Here is a 22,852-nt window from a genome sequence, read left to right as displayed (position 1 = left end):
ATAAAACAAACCAAAATGTCACTAACTTAAAACAGACTCACAGTTGTAAATTCAAATCCTTTACTTGTGCATTTAATTTATTTAACAGAATTTAGTAAACTATTAAAATGTAAAAATGCAGCAACAGAACTTGCCACTTGAAATAAGGCCAAAAATCCCTGCAACACATTATCGAAATTGATGTCATAATTTTGCCAAGTCATGTTATTGGCGAGACAAGTTGCTTTATCTGGAATGACATCTGGATCAGCCATTTCATCAGCAGATGGCCCGCAGAAATAAAACTCTCCCTTGAAGAACTGTACACCCATGATGCTGAATATGAGCCAGAAGACTAAGCATACCACAAGTACATTTACAATACTTGGGATAGCCATCATCAGTGCATTTACAACAATCTGAAGGAAAAAAAAGAGAAAAAAATGTAAACGAAATATTTCATTAGAGTAAAGAGAAGTAATTCTAAAGAAAAAACACCATTCATATATTAGGTCCATGTCAGCTTATCATGATGAATGTAATGCCAATTTATGTATAGATATTTAAATAACAATGCACAAATGAAAAATTAAAAAGTTACAGTCTGTATAAAGAATGATAAGAAAAAAGTATTTGACTTCAAAACATGACATGAAAAATATAACATAAAATAAAAATATATTTATCTTGATGTACCCTCATTCCTTGCCATCTTGAAATAGCTCTAAGAGGTCTCAATGCACGTAATGTTCTCAAGGAGCGGAAAGCTGAGAAGTTTGCAGCACCATATGCTTCCGCAACCAAGCTAGCTACTGAAATCTGTAAAGAAGAAAGTGTTTATATCTCTACATGTATTCTACTTCTGCTTCTTGGGAGTTATATCACACCAACACAGTTCAGCTGAGAAAACACAAAGCAGGTCGTCTGGCAGAACTACATGTATATAGCTAGGTAAATTCCTTGCAAAAATGAATTTAACCTGAGCACTAAACATGGCTGAAACAGAAAGACATGGGCCATTGAGATTCAAAGATGGCAATCTTCATCACAAAGTCACTGAGTACTTAAAATCCAACAATGAATTATTGTTAAAATTCATTATGCATATATACTCTTACATGAATACATATATGTCTAAATCATTAAAAAAAAAATCTTATTAATGTAGAGCAAATCAGTTAAAGAATGAAACTGTTAGATTGAGATATGCCTTTAAAACATCTGAGCAACTTTAAAACCATTGTGATAGGTTACGCAAACAAGCAGAGTGATGGAATGAAAATGCTTTTCAGAAACTTATGAAAGAAAAGGACACAACCAACAATTTTCAGATCAAGAACAATGAAATTTTCTAAAACAAAAAAACAAATGGAATACTATAGATCTGCAAATATATACTGAATGTAACTTTTACTTAACATTACAATCTGCACTGTTCTCCGTTCAGTCAGTATCTTTTAGGTGTGCACCCCTTTTAACAGTTAATGGTACTGTCAAAATTGAAAGATGGACAAGTTCCTCATAGAAATTTAGCAGGATAAGGTTAAAACAAGTTCTTACCACTACAATGAGGAAGTCGAGTAAGCACCAGAAGCTTGTGAAGTACCTTTTGAAACCAAAAGCACACCATTTTATCAACATTTCAATACCAAATAATGTAGCAAAAATAATATTTAGCCAGTAGAGGGCACTTTCCAGTTCCGGTCTTGAATACAAGTTCACATCCTCAAACGCCTGCAAATTCAAACAATATGTCAGTGAGTAAAAATCAAACTTTTAAAGAATCTTATGAATATAAATTTATTTTAAATTAAATTCTTAAATGAAAATGTATTCAGTCCAACGTTTACAACAACCCCTATATGAATTTTCTTTAAGATCTGTGCAAATAGCTTAAAGAAACATTCACATTTTGGGGTTAAAAATAGCTTCTGTAAATGTGTTGTAAATTGTATCTTCCTGAAGTGATATCTTGTACATGAATTAATCAGCATGTGAATGTTGTACAAAATAGAAAAACCTCGTTTCAAAAAGTAAGGTATCTTGGACAGTTTTGTATTGATGAACATAGATCAGCATTTCTAAATGATTTGAAATGCCAGTTTTGACTAGTTTTCATTTCACATGGTCAATTGCTGGTTTTTATATTGAACTTTAGCACAAGAAATAATTATCAAGTAACTGCCAACTTCCCCACATAAATCAGAGGTAGAGGACAAATGATTTCAGACTCAATGACAATGAGAACATACGCCTTGCCGGGGGATCGAACTCACAACCCCACAATCCGTAGATCTGTGTTCTCTACGCTAAGCGGGCTGGCTATTATTAACTTTTTCAGCTCCAATTTAAATAAGCCACTTTAATTGCCAAGAAAATTGAATAAGATCATGCCAGTAGACTTGTAAAGCTAAAGAATTAGTAGAGTTAACCTTGATCTAATGACCAAGGCAGGGACAAGATTAGCCACCATTGATATCGTTTTACTTACCAAGGAAATACTGCTGGCACCAATCAGGAACAGTATTATACCCTCAAAGATCTTGTGTTCTGCTATCATATTCATGTACACACGAAACATGAACCAATTTTCCCAAAACTTGGAGTCCCCAGTGCCCCAACAACAGAAACAACTGCAAAAAAATAAGTTAAAATAACAGTATGTTGTAAGTGTTTCAAAGATTCAAAAATACAAAAAACTATAAAGACATAGGCGTAATCTTTGAGTAAAGTTAAAATAATGAAATAATAAAAATGCAGCATATTTCATTTGTATTAACATAAAAGCACACTTGACTATTTGAAGCAATTTTGCTTAATAGATAATTTCAACATAAAAGCCTTTAAAAGGTTTGCGAAGTTGAAAAAGAGGCATAAGGTTGTAAATTTTAAGTTACAGATATGAAACTTGGCTAAAAATAGTCATCTCAGGATGCTGACTCAGTGTTATTAAACCTGCTCTGTAACGTAATGATGACAAAGAAGTGTGCAGAAGTTGAAAAAATTTGGTCAAACAGTTCTGAAATCTGAATTTCATTTAAAATAGTCCAGTATATTAATTACCTCATTAGTAATTATTGTGAAAATGATAAAATTAGCTTTCAATTCCTTTCATTTAATGAATCACGAAGAATGTTGACTAGTCTGAAGGAGGTGCACAAAGTTTGCCAAATAAATTAAATGGACAAAAATACAAGAAATCTCAAGAATAATGAAAAGATTGATGATACTTACCGATTCCACTTCTTTAATCTGTAATATGAAAACAAAATGGTAGTAATAAACCTTTTCATTTAATTTCATCTGAAGTATTAATTATGATGATTGTTTAGAAAATATTATTACATTCATTTTCTGGAGCCAGCTATCTTTATACAAGAGGGTCATGATGACCCTGGAGCGCTCACCTGAGTAATATGAGCTACATGTTTCAAATGTCAAACTGATGTAACGGCGGGGCAGTTAACCTAACCAGTGTTCCTGGATTCTGTACCAGTACAAACCTGTTCTCCGCAAGTAACTGCCAACTTCCCCACATGAATCAGAGGTGGAGGACTAATGATTTCAGACACAATGTCATTAATCAAATAGTCACGGAGAACATACACCCCGCCCGAGGATAGAACTCACGACCTCGCGATCTGTAGACCGACGCTCTACCTACTGAGCTAAGCAGGGACTACTAGACAATGCATCATACCAAATATCAAAAGCCTAGGTCGTATGGTTTCAGACAAGAAGATTTTTAAAGCTTTTTCCTATATAAGTCTATGTAAACTTGGGACCCCCAGGGCGGGGCCATATTTGACCCTAGGGTGATAATTTGAATCATCTTGGTAGAGGACCACTAGATGATGCTACATACCAAATATCAAAGCCCTAGGCCATGTGGTTTTGTACAAGAAGATTTTCAAAGTTTTCCCTATATAAGTCTATATAAACCATGTGACCCCAGGGCGGAGCCATATTTGACCCTAGGGGGATAATTTGAACAATCTTGGTAGAGGACCACTAGATGATGCTACAGACCAAATATCAAAGCCCTAGGCCATGTGGTTTTGTACAAGATTTTCAAAGTTTTCCTTATATAAGTCTATATAAACCATGTGACCCCCGGGGCGGGGCTATATTTGACCCTAGGGGGATAATTTGAAAAATTTTGGTAGAGGACCACTAGATGATGCTACACACCAGACATCAAAGCCCTAGGCCCTGTGGTTTTGGAAAAGAAGATTTTTTCAGTTTTTCCTTTCGGTTGCCATGGCAACCAGAGTTCTGCATGGAATTCATTTCTTTGAACAATTTTGAAAGGGTGCCACCCAAGGATCATTGCTGTGAAGTTTGGTGTAATTCTGCCCTGTGGTTTTCAAGAAGAAGATTTTTTTAGAAATTGTTGACGCATGATGCACGACGGACATCAAGCGGTCACATTAGCTCACCTTGTCACTTTGTGACAGGTGAGCTAAAAAACGATATAAAACACTTCAACTGCTGATCTTGGTTAAGTAATTATGACTTACCTTCTAGACATCCAGAGAGGCCACCAATCATACACTTCAATAATCTTCTCTTCTTCTTTTTCATCTTTATCCTCCTCTTTGATATTTGATGCTTCAGCTCCTAGTTCTAGTTCATCTGCGTCTTTCACTGGTTTCACATTTAGTGTTGTATCAACTTTGTTTATATCTTTTGCATTCTTTTTTGGTTTTGGCTTTGGCTTTGGAACTTTGTAAATACGCACACCTTCTTTTTCCTTTTTCTCTGATTTTTTGTCTTCATCTAAAATGGCTGCTGTGTCTTTAGTCTGATCTTTAATATCATCAGGTACTACTTTATCTTTTTTCTTAGAATCCTCTAATGTTTTGTTAAAGTCATAATACTGATCACGTTTTGCAGAAAATGCATTGTCCACTACATCATTTTTGTTGACAGCACCATTCGCTGGCTTCACACCATCTGAGGAAGATATTGTCAAAGACATATTAAATCAAAGGAACCAAAAGACAGCGAGGCTTCAGAATTCATTGATTTCCAATTCATCTTGGTTGTGCAATGAAGACTGGTAAAGGGAGGTAATTATAATTTTGTAAACTTGGATTTCTGATGAATTTCGACTAAAATATACTTATCTGTATGAATCATTCACAAAAATGATATGATAGTAGCCAAATTATTTTATCAAATCTATACTTATGACAAAAAATAACTCTGTCTTGGACAGGCAACCTGGTTAGGAAAATTGAATTATAACTGTGAAATCTATTAATAACTTAGTCCACAGTGAATATCAATGGTTTCATAAAAATCACGTTTAATTGTGCAGGTACACCAGAAAGCAGTTACCAAATTGGTGTACTTGCGGTGATGTGCTCTACAAGTGGTACAGTCAAACTTGCTAGAGAAATCATGTCCATATCAGACCACTTTTTTTGGTTCCTTTTTGTGTAGTTAAAAGAACAAATTATGTTGTATTAAGAGATCATTTTTGTTGAGAGACCATTTTTTGCTCTTCTTTTAGGTGGTCTCTTTATACAAGTTGGACTGTACAAAATAACTGGTTTTAACAAACTCAACAAATCATAATAGAAACATACTTGACTTTTCATGTATTTCCTCAACAGAACCTAGTTCTTCATCTTCTCTGTCAGGAGTAACAGAATTAACATCGCTGTTCTTCTTCTTGAGGCAGCAACAGAACAAGTCATAGAGACGCTTGAAGGCAATCTTCAGCTTTGTATCTTCCTGGCTTTCCTTCGCATCACGTAAAGTATCGCTCGCAAATGCATTCAGCAACAGAGCCAGGAAAAGGTTCAGCACCTAAAGAACACAAGGAGTCAGTTACTGTAAATCAATTATATATACAATCAAACTTTGTTCAATCAAACTCTATAGGACCGGTAAAATTGGTTTGAGTTATCAACAGTTCCAGCCATTGAACAATTTACATTATACAGGGATTTTACTAGGACCCCACGATGAGTTCGAGCACAGGGCAGTGTTTGAATTATCTGAGTGTGAGCCAACTAAGTTTGACTCTAATAGATAGGAACATATTGATAAATTAACAATAAAAGACATTATATATTGTTTAATAGAAAACTGAGCATTTAGGAAGGAACAAAATATTCAAGTAACAGAATGATTCCACGAAATAAAAAAATATTCTCTACTATCGAGTGAAATATTTTTACCTTCTGGTCTTAATCAATATAGTAAACTTAGCTCTTTAAGAAAAAAAACTGCACTGTTTTGCAGAATATGGTTTGTTAGTGACAATAATATTACCTTAATGCAATAATTTGTTTATCACTTATGTTATAGAAAGACATCAGCTTACAATGAAATATCCCAGAACCAGGGTTGGTAGGAAGACAGCCATACAGATTTCATTTGCAGCACGCATACAGTCCCACAGTGGTTCAATCCATTCTCCACACAGCACTCGGAAAATCATCATGAAGGAGTGAAATATATCTTTAAAATGCCACCTGAAAACAAAGAAGGACTTTCTCATTATCTATAAATACTCTTCTTTTTTTTTTATTAATGTACGAGTCCTTAACAACACCCCAAGGGGTGTTACATTTCATAAGAGTGGGTTTGTTTATTTTGAAGCCAAAACAAAATTCTTTAGACCTTTTATCCCCATTTTTATAAAAGGCCAATTTATCCTGATAAAACATGCTGATAAAATGTTGTACAGTAATTGTGGCTTTATTAGAACTATGGTATATATAGTCGGTAACCATGCACTTTTTGACAATTTTTGTTTAAATTTGTACATTTAGTTACAAAATTTGCTGCATTCAACTGGAATTTGCTGTCAGAAATGTGTTTTATATTTTTTAGTTTCCATAAATATGCATGATGGCATTTATTAGAGGAAGAGTTAATTTGGGAATATATGACAAGAACCAAATGGTCCAAAATATTGTTTGTTCTACTTTGAGTTAACTTTTAACTTTGTAGCCATATATTTCCAGTGAACACAAAAAGATTCACGCCATTATTCTATATAAGGTAAATTGTATAATAATGAATGATAAAATGATATAGTGACATAATTTTAAAAATTCTGAGCCATTAATCTGGCATTAAAGCCCAGTCTTATCTATATAAGTACTATTTGAGAAAAAATATACCTAGGAACTCCATCACCACCAAATTTCTCTTCTGTATATTTATCATTGAAGAGTTGCAGACCAATCACAGCAAATATGTATATGACAATGCACAGAATCAATGTCAAGTTTCCCAGGGCACCCAGGGTGTTCATAATGATAGACAACAACAACCTCATTGTAGGCCAGGACTGAGCGAGCTTGAAGACACGCATCTAAAATACATAAATACAATAGTTAATACATGATTCATATTCATTTATTTATTACTTATTATACCAGATATATATAGTGCCCTTTTCACAATAAACAGTTCAAAGGCACTTTATGTATGAAGTTAAACAATCTAAATTTCTAAATATTCAAATTTTAGATTGTACCATCATTTTCTGTTTTGTAAATTCCTTGAATTATTCAATTTTATTAAAAGAAATCTTACACAGGGAATGGTATTCACCATTGGGATATGACTTGATTAGGTTCATTTATAACAAAGTATAACTGCTAGACTTTGTTCAACTCGTATTACAATTTGAAATAAAACTGTTTTTCATGAAAAAGCTGTTAAAAGAAAAAGAAACCTCTTTGTAAATCAGATGTCCAAAAAAAACCCCAAAACAAAAGCTTTTGAACTGTCTTGCATTTACAGTATAGCATCCTAAAGATGAGAAAAACATGTAACCATGTACAGTATGACATTGATTTAACCGTTATCATGCCGGACACGATTGATTATGCCTTTGCAACCAGTGTAGATCATGATCAGCCTGCACATCCATGTAGTCTAATCAAGATCTGCACTGTTTGCCATTCAGTCAGTATCTTTTTGGTAAACACACCTTTTAACAGTTAATGGTATTGTCCAAACTGAAAGATGGACAAGTTCATTACAGAAATTTAGCAGGATAAGGGTTAAAAGAAGCAGCATGAAACACTCACTAATCGGAAGGATCTGAATACTGTAAGACCATCTACACCGACTACAGCCATATCTACGATACTGGCAATCACGATCACCAGGTCAAATATATTCCAGGGATTACTGAAATAATACTTTGTCAATGCCGACAGCTTTAGTATTGCCTCAACAATAAACACTCCAGAAAACACCTGAAAATATGAACAGAGCTTCCGTCAAGTTTTTGGTAAAATTAATCAAATAAAAAATTGTCACAGGTAACATTTTAAGCTGGGAAGTATTTTCAACACTGTTTTACAGTAACAGTCTTCTTGCTGGGGTTAATACAATGTACATAATAAGCCACATGCCCTACAAAAATTATAGTTTAATTAAAAATAGGTATCATTATAATTTCAACGAAAACATAAAATCAATTAAGCAAATATCTTAGTCTTAAGAGTCCAGCTTTGCAATAAATACCCAAAGGTAAGATGTTGATATCAAAAATAGTTTTCTGAGACCATTAGGAACCTTACATAGTTTGAGACATTTAGAAGTTGTGTGAGTCCCTCTGGTTGATTATGATGTTCAGCAGCCATGAAAGCTGTGTTCAGCAGGATACAGAGAATGATGAAGAGATCAAACAGGGGCTCGGCTATAATCTTGAAGCATATCTGCTGGAATCGTAACCACGGTACCATCAGTTTGCCCCCGCAACAGTTGAAACAACATTCAGGGTTTCTGTTGACTACCTGACCTTTTTCTGGGTCATTCTCATATGTTTCTCCTCCAACTGAAGTAGATAAATTCAATATATTAGAACATCATAGGGAAACAAACATCCTAATACTTAAAGATAGATATCACAACAGCCTGTGGCAGCTGTAAATTTTTTTACCCATACTTGAACTCAATATTATTGCTATTTCCAGTCTTTTGAGTCCAGTCAACAGTCTTTAACCCTTAACCTGCTAAATTTCTGTAATGAATTTGTCCGTCTTTTAATTTGGACAGTACCATTGCTTACCAAAAAGATACATACTGAATAGCAAACAGTGCAGACCATGATCAGACTGCACAAACTGCAGGTCTGATCTTGGTCTGCACTGGTCGCAAAGGCAGAATCACTTGCCGCCAGCAGGCTAAGGGTTAAATAGACTTTAAAGGGTTGTAGGGGTGTTGTACATTTCATTACCTCTCATGAACTGGTTCAGTCAAACCAAGTTTGCTATCCACTATCATTTTGCATTGTTACGTTCTATGCTTTCAAAAGATCATCGTACAGATTTTTTTCTTAAATAAATTTACTAAATTGTGTGCCAAAGGTAATTTTGCTTTAACATGCTTTGCTGAAAAAAAATTAGCCTGTATAACAATGTTATGACACTAAAAATCTCCTTATGTTTTATTTTCTGATTAATAGCTAGTGAAGTAAAAGGCTTATCTTCACCGAATCATTAATGAAACTGAGAAAATAAATACTTTTTGAGAACTTTACAACCCAAAACATTTTTCATTTCTGTTTTGGTCAATGTCTACCATTATATTTGCAATTTAAAGTATGTTTACAGTGTAACAGGTAGCAGGTACTAAACTTCTTCAAATAAGTTCACAACTTTATTATGAAGGTTCCATAGTATATGAATCTAATAAACATCAAAGCTTTCTAATGGCTTTCTTTTTCATTTAGGAGCATTAAAAAAATATTTTCAAAAGCTATTTTTAACACTGTCACTATACCAATAAAATAAACTTTCATTTTGAATATTTTGTCCTGTTTTATACCCTTTTAAAATGCACTTTATATATTTTATCGATTTATTGATTTACCCTGACCTTGTTGTGGTACAAGTTAAATCGTAGAGCTAATAAAACATTTAACAAGGGCATTAAAATCCAACTTTCTAAACTTTGATCTGATTATAACAACAGAAGCTAACAAGTTCCAAATGAAATACCAAGTAAAGAGATTAATGGTGAAAATGGAATTATCAAACCTTAATCCGATACATAAGGTCATTTATATTACAGCATAATAATTCCCATGATCCTCCAAAATTACATGGCGTGATCATTTCTGGTGTATTTTGTATCTTTAACCTTTAGCCTGCTGGTGGCAAGTGATTCTGCCTTTGCAACCAGTGCAGATCAAGCTCTGCCTGCACATACATGAAGGCTCATCTTGGTCTGCACTGTTCGCTATTCAGTCAGTAAATTTTCAGTGAACACTCCTTTGAATAATAAATGGTACTGCCCAAATTGGATGATGGACCAGTCCATTTTAGAAATTTAGCAGGGTAAAGGATAAAGAGGATAATGTTTAAGTTTTCTGTTATAAAGAGATATCAAGAAAATTATATCGTAAAAGTATATAACTAAAATTAATAAATAAATAAACAAGAGCTGTCTCGTGACAACATGCTTGACTATTCAAAGGCTTGTCTGCAAAATGGATTTTCTGTCCAAGAATAGGTATACTGTCCAAATTCATGTAAGAATTATGGGACTAATATTGATGCTGTGATCTTGTTCAATTGCACCCAAATCTTTTTCAAGTTTCAGCCAAGTATCTCTGCATTAGTTTTGGAGATCATAATTTCCATGCAAATCTTTAACCTACATTTTCTAACTCCAAAAAGGAGCATATCTTAGCCAAAATACAATTCAGAGTTATGGGACATACACCTTTCACAACATTCTCAATAACATGTATAAAGTTTCAATTCAATATCTGCTCTGACTTTGGAGACAACAATAAGTATACAAAACTTCAACCTAGATTTTCTAAGTCCAAGAAGGGGGGTAATTCATGTAAGAGTTATGGGACTTGATGTAACCTTGCGTTATTTACCACAGAATTTTTATGTAGCATCTGCAATGGCTAAAAACAGTGGGTTGAAAAGTTTACGTATTTTTAACTCCCATTAATATTTTTCCTTCATTCTGGAAAGAAAGAGAATCATTGTGTGGCTTACCATCAATGATGACTAAATTTGGGTATTTGTTTTCCACATATTGTCTACCAGGACTTGTTTTTGTTTCATTATCCTCTGAAGTTTCATCATCATACATTCCCTGATCAATATCCGCTTCTGTTTCACTCAGGATCTTTTCCTGTGTCAAGGTCACACCAGATGATGACACCTGCAACAAGAAATGTGAAATACTTTCTTAATAAAATAACATGAAGACAGCTTGGAATTAAAAGACAGATCTATGTTGTTGTACATTAATAAAGTGTTAATAAACATGTGTTTTCTTGTGTTAGAGTTATTTATTAAATTTCAAACAAATAATCTCAAAATGTAAGCTTTTTTTAAGAAAATAGACAAATTCAAATATCATTTGTTTAAGAACCTTACAGTCTTAAGCTGCAACACTACCCTAAAAGCAAACATTAAAAACTGCATACTCAGTGCTGAACACTAACAAAACAGGGTGCACTGAAAAAATGATTGAAATACTCACTTCTGTACTGTTTACTTTAAAGCATTGTTGAGATTTGAGAATATTACAGAAGAACTGGTTTAGGCAACAGACAGGAGATGTATTACTGATTGTTGGCTGTTAGTGCGGCAACAGAGAGAGATGTTTGATTATAACTCACCATAGACCTTTGGGTCAAGGATTTATTTTGAAACTGAAATTAGTACCATCAGGGTTGGTTTTCATTTTGTTAAATATACTGCAAAATTAGAATTTTTTATGAGGGGGTACTTTTCCCTATATTCTCAATCTCACTGTTCTTGCAAAAATAAATACTTATGAAAAATGCTTCTCAAGTTATATTTCACAAGTTACAAATATTCTACCTTGCATTCAAATTTGAGAAATAGCCAAAGTTTAGCCTCATAAAAATAACTTGTTTTACAGTACTTATCCAGTCTATATATTTTAGCCCCATAAAAATGTCTGATTCACAGTACATATACAGTCTATGTAATGGTCAGTGAATATCTGGAGAATACCAACTCACTATATATATATGAATACATGCAAGATTCTATACCCAAAGACACTATATATATACAAATCAGAAGGACCTTTTGTGCTGACATACTTTCAGTACCCATAGCAGTGTTATCACTTAGCTAACTTTTATCATCTCTATAAATATTTATCTAAACAGTAATTAGCATGCAAAATACGTTTTACATAAATGAGCCGTGCCATGGGAAAACCAACATAGTGGGTGTGCGACCAGCACACCGCGCATCCGCGCAGTCTGGTCAGGATCCATGCTGTTCGCTTTAAAGCCTAAAGGAATTGGAGAAACTGTTAGCGAACAGCATGGATCCTGACCAGACTGCGCGGATGTGCAGGCTGGTCTGGATCCATGCTGGTCGCATACCCACTATGTTGGTTTTCCCATGGCACGGCTCAAATGTGAAATGAACGAATACAATAATATAAACATATACAAAAGGGGCCACAACTTTGTTTAAATGTAAGTACATTTTTGTGTAATAGGCATAAGACTTTCTCAGATACCAGCTTACCTACAAAAAAACAGTCAAAAAAAGGGGCATAACTTTGTAAAAATTAGAAACAGAGTTAAAAAAAAATTAAAATCTGTTCATCAAAATGAACAAGTTTGTAAAGCTGCTACTGGTTATTAAGATACCAGCTTACATAGTACAAAAACTTAAATCCAAAAAAGGAAATACATTAGTCCAGCTTGAAGAAAGTTATGAGAGGAGTCTGTTTCATTTCAAGTGAACAACTTCAACAACTGTTTGAACTTTTAATCCATTCAAAATTGTGATTATGCATTAAAAAACCTTAAGCGATCAGGACATTGATGAAAGCATGAGTGCAACTGCTACAAATTTTCTTTGAATAGTCAAGCGTATAAATTGTACACATGTAAAAATGGTTAATTCCTACATCAGTTGTTAAAAATGCTGTAAGATGTATTTGAAACTAGATGCTCAAGAGCAACATGTCGAGCCTGCCCTTTGACCTCCAAATGTGACCTTGACCTTTGAAACAGGAACCAGGGCTTTGCACATGACACACAGTCTCACTGAAGTTAACATTCATGCAAAATATAAACAAGTTTGCTCAATGCATGTCAAAGTTATGGTCCGGACAAACAAATCAGGACGCACACACGCACGCAGATGGACACAAGCACGCACGCACATACACCGAACAGCTATTTGGATGACTATGTCTTCGCTTCCGCAAGCGGGGTCGACAAAAAAAGATCCATCATGCCAAAAAGTCCCTCCAATTTTACCCATAAAATGACACAAGAATTAATTTCTATGCATTACAGTTGAAATTGAAATAAAAACACCCTAATGGTGGTGCTTTCTGCCATTACCTACCATCTATAGATACATATAACATCTACTACACAATTTATTCAACTACACTTATAATACTTACATTATTTGACATCTTATTTTGAGAGAGAAAATATGAAGTAATTTTTAGAACTAAGAGAACATACATCTAGAGGAACTGATACATGTATCTTGCTGAGGTATGAAATACCAAGAAACAATGAACTAGATCCACAAAATGTAGTGGAAGACTTTATCAACAAGAGGGCCATGATGGCCCTATATCGCTCACCAGTTATCATTGCACTTGAGAACAAGAAGGTCCTCAGAAAAAATATCTAAGTCCAAAGGACAGGAACAACAAAGGAAAGAAATTTAACCAAACAGAAAAAGAATTCTAACAAGGTACAGATATGTCAAAATACACCTAAAAATTGGAGGTACCATCCATGTTGTACCACAGAAAAGTGGTCTCGGTTTTTCCCTACGGCCAATAATAAAAAAGTTACTAAAAATAAGCTATTTATGGTAATGCAAAAGGGAAGTAATTAAAAAGAAAATTATTGTAAGTGAACAAAAGAAGGATCTGCCAAATAAATCTGTAGAACATAAATGAAATTTCAGATCAGTATCTTCATTAGTTACGGAGATATATCCATTTTAATAAATAATTCATAATTTGAAATAAAGGAAGGTAATTTGACATAAAATCAGTCCATAGTTATCTACCCTGATTGACTCAGTGCAACTAATGACAATAATGAAATTTCAAATAAGTCATATAAGTACTTACTGATATAAATCCATTTTGATTACAATCAGGGGAGGTAATCAGATATAAAATAACTCTGGAACCTACGATTGGACCTGATTTGCCATGGAATCCAAGATTTATTGTTGTTGAAGATATTTGGGTAGTTTGTATCAAGTAAAACCATAAAAGAAGTCTCTATATGGCTGCGAAAGCCAAAATAGCCAATTTTGGACCTTTAAGAGGCCATAACTCTAGAACCCATGAGGGAATCTGGCCAGTTCAAGAAAAGAACCAAGATCTTGTGGTGATACAAGTTGTGTGCAAGTTTGGTTAAAATCAAATCATAAATGAAGCTGCTATTGTGCAGACAAGGTCAATATAGCTAATTCTGGCCCTTTCAGGGGCCATAACTCTGGAACCCATTAAGGGATCTGGCCGGTTCAATCAAGGAACTGAGATCTTATGGCAACACAAGTTTTGTGCAAGTTTGATTAAATTTAAATCATAAATGAAGCTGCTTTGTGCAGACAAGGTCAAAATAGCTTATTTTGGCCCTTTCAGGGGCCATAACTCCGGAACCCATAATGGAATCTAGCCAGTTCAAAAAAGGAACCAAGATCTTATAGTGATACAAGTTGTGTGCAAGTTTTGTTAAAATAAAATCATAAATGAAGCTGCTATTGTGCAGACAAGGTCAAAATAGCTAATTCTGGCCCTTTCAGGGGCCATAACTCTGGAACCCTTATCGGAATCTGGCTAGTTCAAGAAAGGAACCAAGATCTTATGGTGATACAAGTTGTGTGCCAGTTTGGTAAAAATCAAATTATAAATAAAGCTGCTATTGTGCAGACAAGGTCAAAATAGCTGATTTTGGCCCTTTCAGGGGCCATAACTCTGGAACCCATAATGGGATCTAGCCAGTTCAAGAAAGGAACCGAGATCTTATGGTGATACAAGTTTTGTGCAAGTTTGGTTAAAATAAAATCATAAATGAAACCACTATCGTGCAGACAAGAAATTGTTGACGGACGGACACACGCACGGACGCACGGACTGACGACGGACGAAGGGTGATCACAAAAGCTCACCTTGTCACTATGTGACAGGTGAGCTAATAAAAACAAGGAGTGGAAATTAGAAACAGAAAATACAAGTAAAAATATATACAGTAAAACAAATCTCTCAATATTGCAAGGGGATGAGCTAATGAGTTTAATTCCGGGTTTTCAGTTATTAAAATATAAAAAAAAAAAAATTATGAAAAATAACCGGAGGCCTCCTCAATTGCTGGAGAGAGCTTGGTTACTTAATAATCGATACTCAAGTTAGGAGTGTTTCAGTGTATATGTAATTAGAAACAGTAGCTTCTACAGTGTTTACAAAAATTTCTCAAGTTTACGAATACGTGTATAACCATAAAAATATAATGAAATATTTACCATGCCGGAGCTGGCTTGTTTCACAAATGGCTTTCTGAATGGTGGTACTTTCTGTCCTTCTTTCTTGAGGATGTCAACTGTACTTCCACCAAAACTTCCATCCTCCGTTATCAGATAATCTCCATCCTTGCTACCGTTTGACCTTGAACTTTCCACAGAATTTCCCGTGCCGCTGTCTTTGCTTGCCATCTTTACCATAGGATTACGTTTTATATGTGGGCGTGTCTTGTCTCCCAATGATTGGTGATTTGGGTGGCCAAGTGGGCGGGTTGTTGAGCTTGTCGGGATTTTTGCATGGTGGTGCGGGTAGGCCAGTTCTACAGCAGCAGTAGCAGCCTTCACTGTCTCTGTTAACATAATCATACAACTTAATATCAACACCACAATCATCAGTGTTAAATTTGTATTACTAGTAAAGGATTTACTTTCACAAAATTTTGCCCTTTTCATGGTTATGGTACGCTCACACTGTTAATCATTTAAAGTTTTACAAACAATGTAAGGTTTCCAAATACAGCTGAAACTCGGCATCTCAAACTCCAAGGGATCAAGCATTTTACTTCAAGAGAGCCAAAATTCCACTTAAAATGATATTTTGTGCACGTGTTTTCAGGACTTAAAAAATGAGCCGCACCATGAGAAAACCAACATAGTGACTTTGCGACCAGCATGGATCCAGACCAGCCTGCGCATCCGCGCAGTCTGGTCAGGATCCATGCTGTTCGCTTTCAAAGCCTATTGTTATTAGAGAAACTGTTAGCGAACAGCAAGGATCCTGACCAGATTGCGCGGATGCGCAGGCTGGTCTGGATCCATGCTGGCCGCAAAGCCACTATGTTGGTTTTCTCGTGGCACAGCTCAAATATCTATGAGATAGACGGAATCTTGAGATAAGCTGATTTGAGATATTGAGATTCAACTGTATCTGTAAAGACCGACTTTATATTACTTTCCAGACTTTAATTTCTCATGTTTAACATATGAAATGCTACGGTAATTATTTCTTTTCCAAATCTGCATCTCAAAAATGAGCAAAACTGAACTGTACAGAGCAACATAACCAGATGTCCTAGCAAGTACACACATATATGTATATCATATAAACTGTCACCGGATACTTTTTGACTTCAATTGAACTACATGAATATAGATAAAACATTTTATTATACTGATGAGCTAGCTGACTTAAAGTGGAATTATACGCATTTCTCAAGCAAAAATCCAGCTGAAATAGATGTCTGTGTAAAAAGGGTGGGGGAAATTGTAGCTTTCAAACCACTATACGAAACTCTTCCTGTTGCCAGTACGAAATAATAACTTTCCAAATATGACTTTTCTTATTTTGACTGGGGCAGTCTTTTTAAGAAAAGTCAAACTGCGCGCAGGAGTTGCTTCCCTTCAACTTCAGAAATCTCTACCTACATGTAAGGGAGATCACTACGCAGAAGACTGAAGAAAAGAACTATTATTTTATTAGTCCGATTTCTTTATTTCTAAAGAATCAACTTTAAATACTTATGCGGCATTGTCGTAAATTTAACACATTTAAATGCACAGCAACCGAAAATTGCTTTTATAAAACATTCACCAAAAACACACTGTGTGCGATTAGATGCGCATAATGTCACTTTAATGAATACTTTTTATGTTTCCCAATAAAAGAAATCTATAAATCTCATGCAACTATTTAACACTTTCCAACATAAAATTGTGAAATTGTAACATTGTGTAGATGAGTCACTGACATGACATCTCGTAAGAAAATTTGTTTGTTTTACATCTAAAATCAAAATATATTTCTGAGACAAATATGAAATTATACAATTTCATCTGTGGACACATGAAAACATACTCATCACATGTATCTGGTGTTTGCTGGGAGGAGATATTTCAATCTCTACCCCTTTCCCTCCCCACCCCCTCAAATGTATGCTAAATATGTAAACTAAAGGTCATGAATATTCATTTTTGCTCCACAGATGTTAAACCTCTAGTTGTTGGAAAAATAACTTATTAATTTGTTTAGGCATAATGTTTAAATATCAACAGTTTTAATTTTTTCAAATAATTTTCAGTTGTTAGGTTTCAACAATTAGTACAATAAGAATTTATATTTTAACGTTTGGCACAGTTAGAGGATTGTATGTCTGAACAATGACAACTACCTACTAATTAAAGGATTATGACTGATCAATTTAGCTCCTTCATTTAACAAGAGCTGTTCACAAGACAGCATGCTTGACTATTCAGCAGCATCTTAGTCCAACAAGGGCCGTAACTTGGCAAGACTTATGTAATTGATTTATTTTGTTACAATCTAAAACAAAGTTAAAGTCAAACAAGGGCAATAATTTGAATATAAATTTCAAACAAGAGTTCTCTAACTTGGGTATGTATGTTAGAGAAGGACTTTTTGTGTGAAGTTTCAGTCCACTCTAATTATGTAGCTATTACTGAGATACTCTTTCAAAGGGACATAATCTGAACTGAATTTAAACAGGTGTTGTCAGCTGGGCATCACTGTGTGAAGTTTCAATCCAATACTAATAATTGTTACTGAGATATATAACTGGATAGCTGCACACATAACTTTAATCAAATGTTCTAAGGTGAAAAAGGGCCATAACTTAAATCTAAATCAATCAAGAGTTATCCAATTTGATTATTTCAGTAGGTCTAATGACAGGGAAGCATTATGTGTAGTTTCAATCCAATAAAAGAACTTGTTGCTGAAATACAGCTTGATAGTTAGCTGCAGGCAAAACTTTAACAAAATTTTCTAGATTCAAGAAGGGCCATAATTTGAAGTAAATTCATGAAGAGTTATGTAACATGGTTATTTCAGTAGATCTGATGACTAGAAAGCCTTGTGTAAAGTTTCATGCTAAAGTAACTGGGATATGAACTCTAACGTGTGATGCCAACACCAATACTGATGCCCAGGTGAGTAGAATAGCTCTCACTATTCTTCAAATAGGGAAGCTAATAATTGTTCCAAGATTAATAAAAAGTTTGTAACAAATAAAACTGTTAACAAAGATGGGAGCAAACTGATCAGTCAACAGAAATAAATGTTTACATTTACCTATATTCTGGTTTCCTGAGATTGTCATAGGAGGGAGCAAAACAGAAAAGAGGTCAAAATGTAGTTCACTGTCTATCAACATGTCTATAGATTATCACAATAATAGGTACATATAAATACAATTCTAACACGACCAGCTAATAACCTACATACTTGTAGAGCAAAATCTATCTCGGGTTATTTTGCAATAAACAGACTTTGAACTAAGCTGCGCGCGCACTGTGTTTTGGCTACATGCTGCGACATAGCACACTTGTAACTTATGTTTGATGAAAATACTCCTCTGATTCTCGTCTAACGTTATTTGAAGTAAGTCGTGTTAGAATCGAAATAACAAGTATCTAAATAATGTTTATCATAGAATATAACTCTCCTTTGTCATTCTTATGCGTAGAAATATATAACTCAGGCCTTCCGCCTTTGTGATATATGCATAAAAACTCCAAACTCTGGTTATTCTACGATAAACCTAATTTTGATACTTATTATTTCTTAAATAGACAAAACATATACAAATGTATCTACTATACAATTAATTAACTTAATGAACTTAAGACTTCCTGGGGAGCAAAATAACCACATTTAACAAGACTTTCAATTTGAACACAAATTTAACAAATGTAAAAATGGGCATAACTTTGCAAGAAAGCAAAATAAAGTTACAAAACCTGCGCACCACAGCATACAAATATGTACAGTGAACAAGTCAGATGAAGTTTCAATAAAGTCCCACAAGTGGTATTTATTTATTTTGTTGGGTGTAACGTCACACCAACACAACTATAGGTCATATGGCGACTTTTCCAGCTTTTATGGTGGAGGAAGGCCCCAGGTGCCCCTCCGTGCATTATTTCATCACAAGCGGGCACCTGGGTAGAACCACCAGACTTCCATAAGCCAGCTGGATGGCTTCCTCACATGAAGAATTCAACCCCACAAGTGCTAACTGGGATACCTGCTTAGATACAAATTGAGAAGACCAAAAAAGGCATAACTTTGTACAAATGCAAGAGAGAGTTATGGAACCTGTGACAGCATATCACAGTGTAAAAAAGTGTATGACATTTTAATCTGAGACTTTTCCTATAAATGATTACTGAAATAACAGTTTGCATACAAAAACTAAAATAACAAGAAAGATGTCATCACTGTTTGACAAATGCCCTCCTAAATCTACTGTCTAAATATTAAGAAAAACAGCCAAATGCGAAATGGATTGATATACAGACCATCAGCCAGTTCTTGCCATGGATCTTTCTTCTCTTCCTTCTTCTTCTTTTTCTTCTTTCTATTTTTATTTTTCAGTTCTTTCTCTTTTTCCTGAAATGAGAATAGCAAGGGGATATTACTAAAGCAATACCTGAAACAGTGTTCATACACAAGAACATAAACCTCTCATATCTTATACAGAATTCTGTAAATAAAAATGCTTCTGTATCAACGTACTGGTAGTATCAGTATGGTACAGTTCTTTCAAAAGATTTTGTATTTTTTGATAACTTGACAGTGTAAAACAAAAACGCTTACTGAACAAAATAGGTATGGTGTATTGTGCGTTTTAACTGATCTGGCGGGGCGGGGTTTCGCGACTGTCCACTGCATTACTGTACAGGATATGTAGTATATTTGGCAGCCTGATTTCTTATTCAGTGGCCATCTACCTTACATTGTAACCAATGAAATTCAATGTAGCGTTGAATTTTAGCCGTTGGTTACCGAAAAATTATGGAATTGAACAATCATACTGCTCTACATATTTTGCTCGTTTTTTGAGATTACCATATTTGCATAAGTCAGAGATTAGCTCTGCCCAGCCAGGTCGAATAAAATGCACAATATAAAATGTCAACTAGTATAAAGTTATTCTTTCTAAAATTAACAAAAGTCCCCTCTGTACTGTGCAAACGAGCAATGCGTATCACTGAAATTTAACTTTCTGAATAAAGGTTCGAATCTGACATTTGTCATTTCTTTCTTAACACTATAGAGTATTAATTTTACATTTCTTTTAATAATAAATAATATTAAATCCATTTTAGAGTAGAAATTAATGAAACATGCAGTGCACATTGTTTGTGACTATACACCCTAAAATAACTCGGAATCACTTACAAAAAGAATTAAAGGTCAGAAAACAAGAAGCAGCGGCAAAGCTAAAAAAAATTCTGGATGGTTTTGAGATATATTTCAAAGAACTGGCGGCTAAAAGATTAGAATTCCAAAAAAAAAAACCAAAAAAAAACAGTCTTCATGTTTACCATTGGGTGTAAAAATCCTGATGGCTCTACCAGTTGTGCCATGTTTTCGATAAAGAATAAGTTACTATGTTACTGTAAATGCAAATATTTTCGAGGGGTAAAAATTTCACAAATTTGAAATTTTGAGTATGTTCGCGAGGTTTAATATTCGCGAAATTGTAAAAATGGTATCCTCCTTGAATTAGAATTATACTAATGGTGAATATTTATGCGAAGATTAATTTTCGCGAGATGTAGGGCCTGGCAAATATAGCAAAAATTGAACCATTGCGAAAATTTCTGCTTTTACACTATATTAAAAAAGAAACTTATTGTCTGCAAATTTCTCGATGAGAATTATTTATGTTACAAAATATTGTCATACCTGATGATACACGTCATGATACCATATAAGGGAAGTATTAAATTTTGTACAAGTTGTTAATTTATATACTTTATAAGTCATAGACTCCTAAGGAAACCATTTTATGGTCTGAATAGACTACTGCTTTTAAAATAACTTTTATTTTTCAACAAAACTAAAACCTTTAAGCATTTTCAACTTCTTTTAACATTCACCCACATCATGCATAACATATATATTAACCAGTATATATCCCAAGTGTATTAAATACATTTATCTATAATTATGATTCATCTCTGGAAATATCAAAACAAGTATAAATACATGTGACATAACAATAGATAATGATTTACATTTTACATGTGCATGGTCAATTTATTTTTAACTGGAAGACGTTTTTTATTAACCAGTGTTTCAGGAAGAGCTCTGGAAATTAATAATATCATAAAACCAAAAAGCTATAGGAGTGATCGCCCTGACATCACGCATCAACACCTGTTTATCTGGTGGTGGGTAAAACAAAATATTTTTACATCGTTTGTGTATGGGATCGGAATTTTCAATTTTTAACAACTTCTTCGTTCATTTATGGATTTTAAAAATTCAAAAAGTTTTGAAATGCTTACGATTTTCATATTTTCTTATTCAAATATCTTTTGAAAATGAATAACCGTTTTAAATGACATATGATTTTAATAGCGGCATAGCGATGCTCCAAACTTTTAGAAAAAACACTGTAAGTTAAGCGTTCATAATTAATCCATTTTATTTCGAAATAATGATTAAAAGTTATCAATAAATTGTTTGTTTTAATCCTTGCCATTGACCAAAAAATATTGATATATTTGTATATTCAGAAATGTTTAAGCCATTAGAAAAACATCACTGTTAAAAAAAAAACATGGACGTACGAGTCATGCCATCCATCTTTGTCTTATCATTTCTAAAAGTAGATATAACAACGGATCTGGTGTACAAAACATTACCACCCTATAGGAAAAGCTAGATTTACCGGTAACTATCATCAGAAAGATAAAGAGCAAATATTTTCTAATTTCAGGAGCTGGTGAGCTCATTACCTAAAACAAGCAGGTCTACTAATCAGAAAGCAGCAAAATGAAGGTAGACAAAACAACTGCTTTCTAACAAACTATAGACCTAATCTGCATGGAACTGATATCAAAATGGATTTAGACTTTATGTAAAGAATAATGAAATAAAACTTCATCTATATTAATTTATAACATTTCCTTTTATCGACTATTTATGTTATGCAACGATAGGCAGTTAACCTAACCAGTGTACCTGGATTCAGTACCAGTACAGACCTGTTCTCCACAAGTAACTGCCAACTTCTGCACATGAATCAGAGATGGAGAAAGAATGATTCCAGATGCTGTGTCTTTTACTGAATCATCAGGGAGAACTTACTGTAAAATCATTTAATTCCGTGGGCATGAAATTTCGTGGTTTTGGTCAAAACGGCAATTTCGTGGGGATATGAATTCATGGATTTCAACTTTTGAACATGAAATTAATGGGAATTTTACTTGTTCGTTGGGATTAAATTTCATGGACTGACTCAACCACGATATCTACGAAAATTAGTCCCCCACGAATATTAATGATTTCACAGTATGCCTCGCCTGAGGATCAAACTCACAACCCAGCGATCCATAGA

The 22,852-nt window shown here is 34.2% G+C and overlaps 1 protein-coding gene across 10 annotated transcripts in view; it reads right to left on the bottom strand.

Annotated features, from left to right (window-relative positions):
• LOC123566302 (sodium channel protein 1 brain-like) overlaps nt 1-22,852 on the bottom strand; it is a 101,931-nt gene that overhangs the window by 19,002 nt on the left and 60,077 nt on the right. For 9 of the 10 annotated variants that reach the window (XM_053550023.1, XM_053550022.1, XM_053550026.1 and 6 more), the window contains 15 exons: nt 19,800-19,890; nt 15,486-15,832; nt 11,609-11,641; nt 10,977-11,145; nt 8,538-8,794; nt 8,040-8,210; nt 7,122-7,315; nt 6,317-6,467; nt 5,574-5,796; nt 4,500-4,935; nt 3,214-3,231; nt 2,471-2,612; nt 1,540-1,713; nt 676-798; nt 135-398 (listed from right to left, as the gene is read on the bottom strand). In XM_053550023.1, the coding sequence (XP_053405998.1) occupies nt 135-398; nt 676-798; nt 1,540-1,713; nt 2,471-2,612; nt 3,214-3,231; nt 4,500-4,935; nt 5,574-5,796; nt 6,317-6,467; nt 7,122-7,315; nt 8,040-8,210; nt 8,538-8,794; nt 10,977-11,145; nt 11,609-11,641; nt 15,486-15,832; nt 19,800-19,890 (2,793 nt within the window). The remainder of the gene's footprint in view (nt 1-134; nt 399-675; nt 799-1,539; nt 1,714-2,470; nt 2,613-3,213; nt 3,232-4,499; nt 4,936-5,573; nt 5,797-6,316; nt 6,468-7,121; nt 7,316-8,039; nt 8,211-8,537; nt 8,795-10,976; nt 11,146-11,608; nt 11,642-15,485; nt 15,833-19,799; nt 19,891-22,852) is intronic. The other variant, XM_053550028.1, reaches the window with a different exon arrangement.

The sequence above is a fragment of the Mercenaria mercenaria genome, chromosome 8, assembly GCF_021730395.1.
Source record: "Mercenaria mercenaria strain notata chromosome 8, MADL_Memer_1, whole genome shotgun sequence".
Taxonomy (NCBI): Eukaryota; Metazoa; Mollusca; class Bivalvia; order Venerida; family Veneridae; genus Mercenaria; species Mercenaria mercenaria.
Note: the sequence above shows the minus strand (reverse complement) of the source record. Positions and strands in the feature narration are given on the sequence as shown.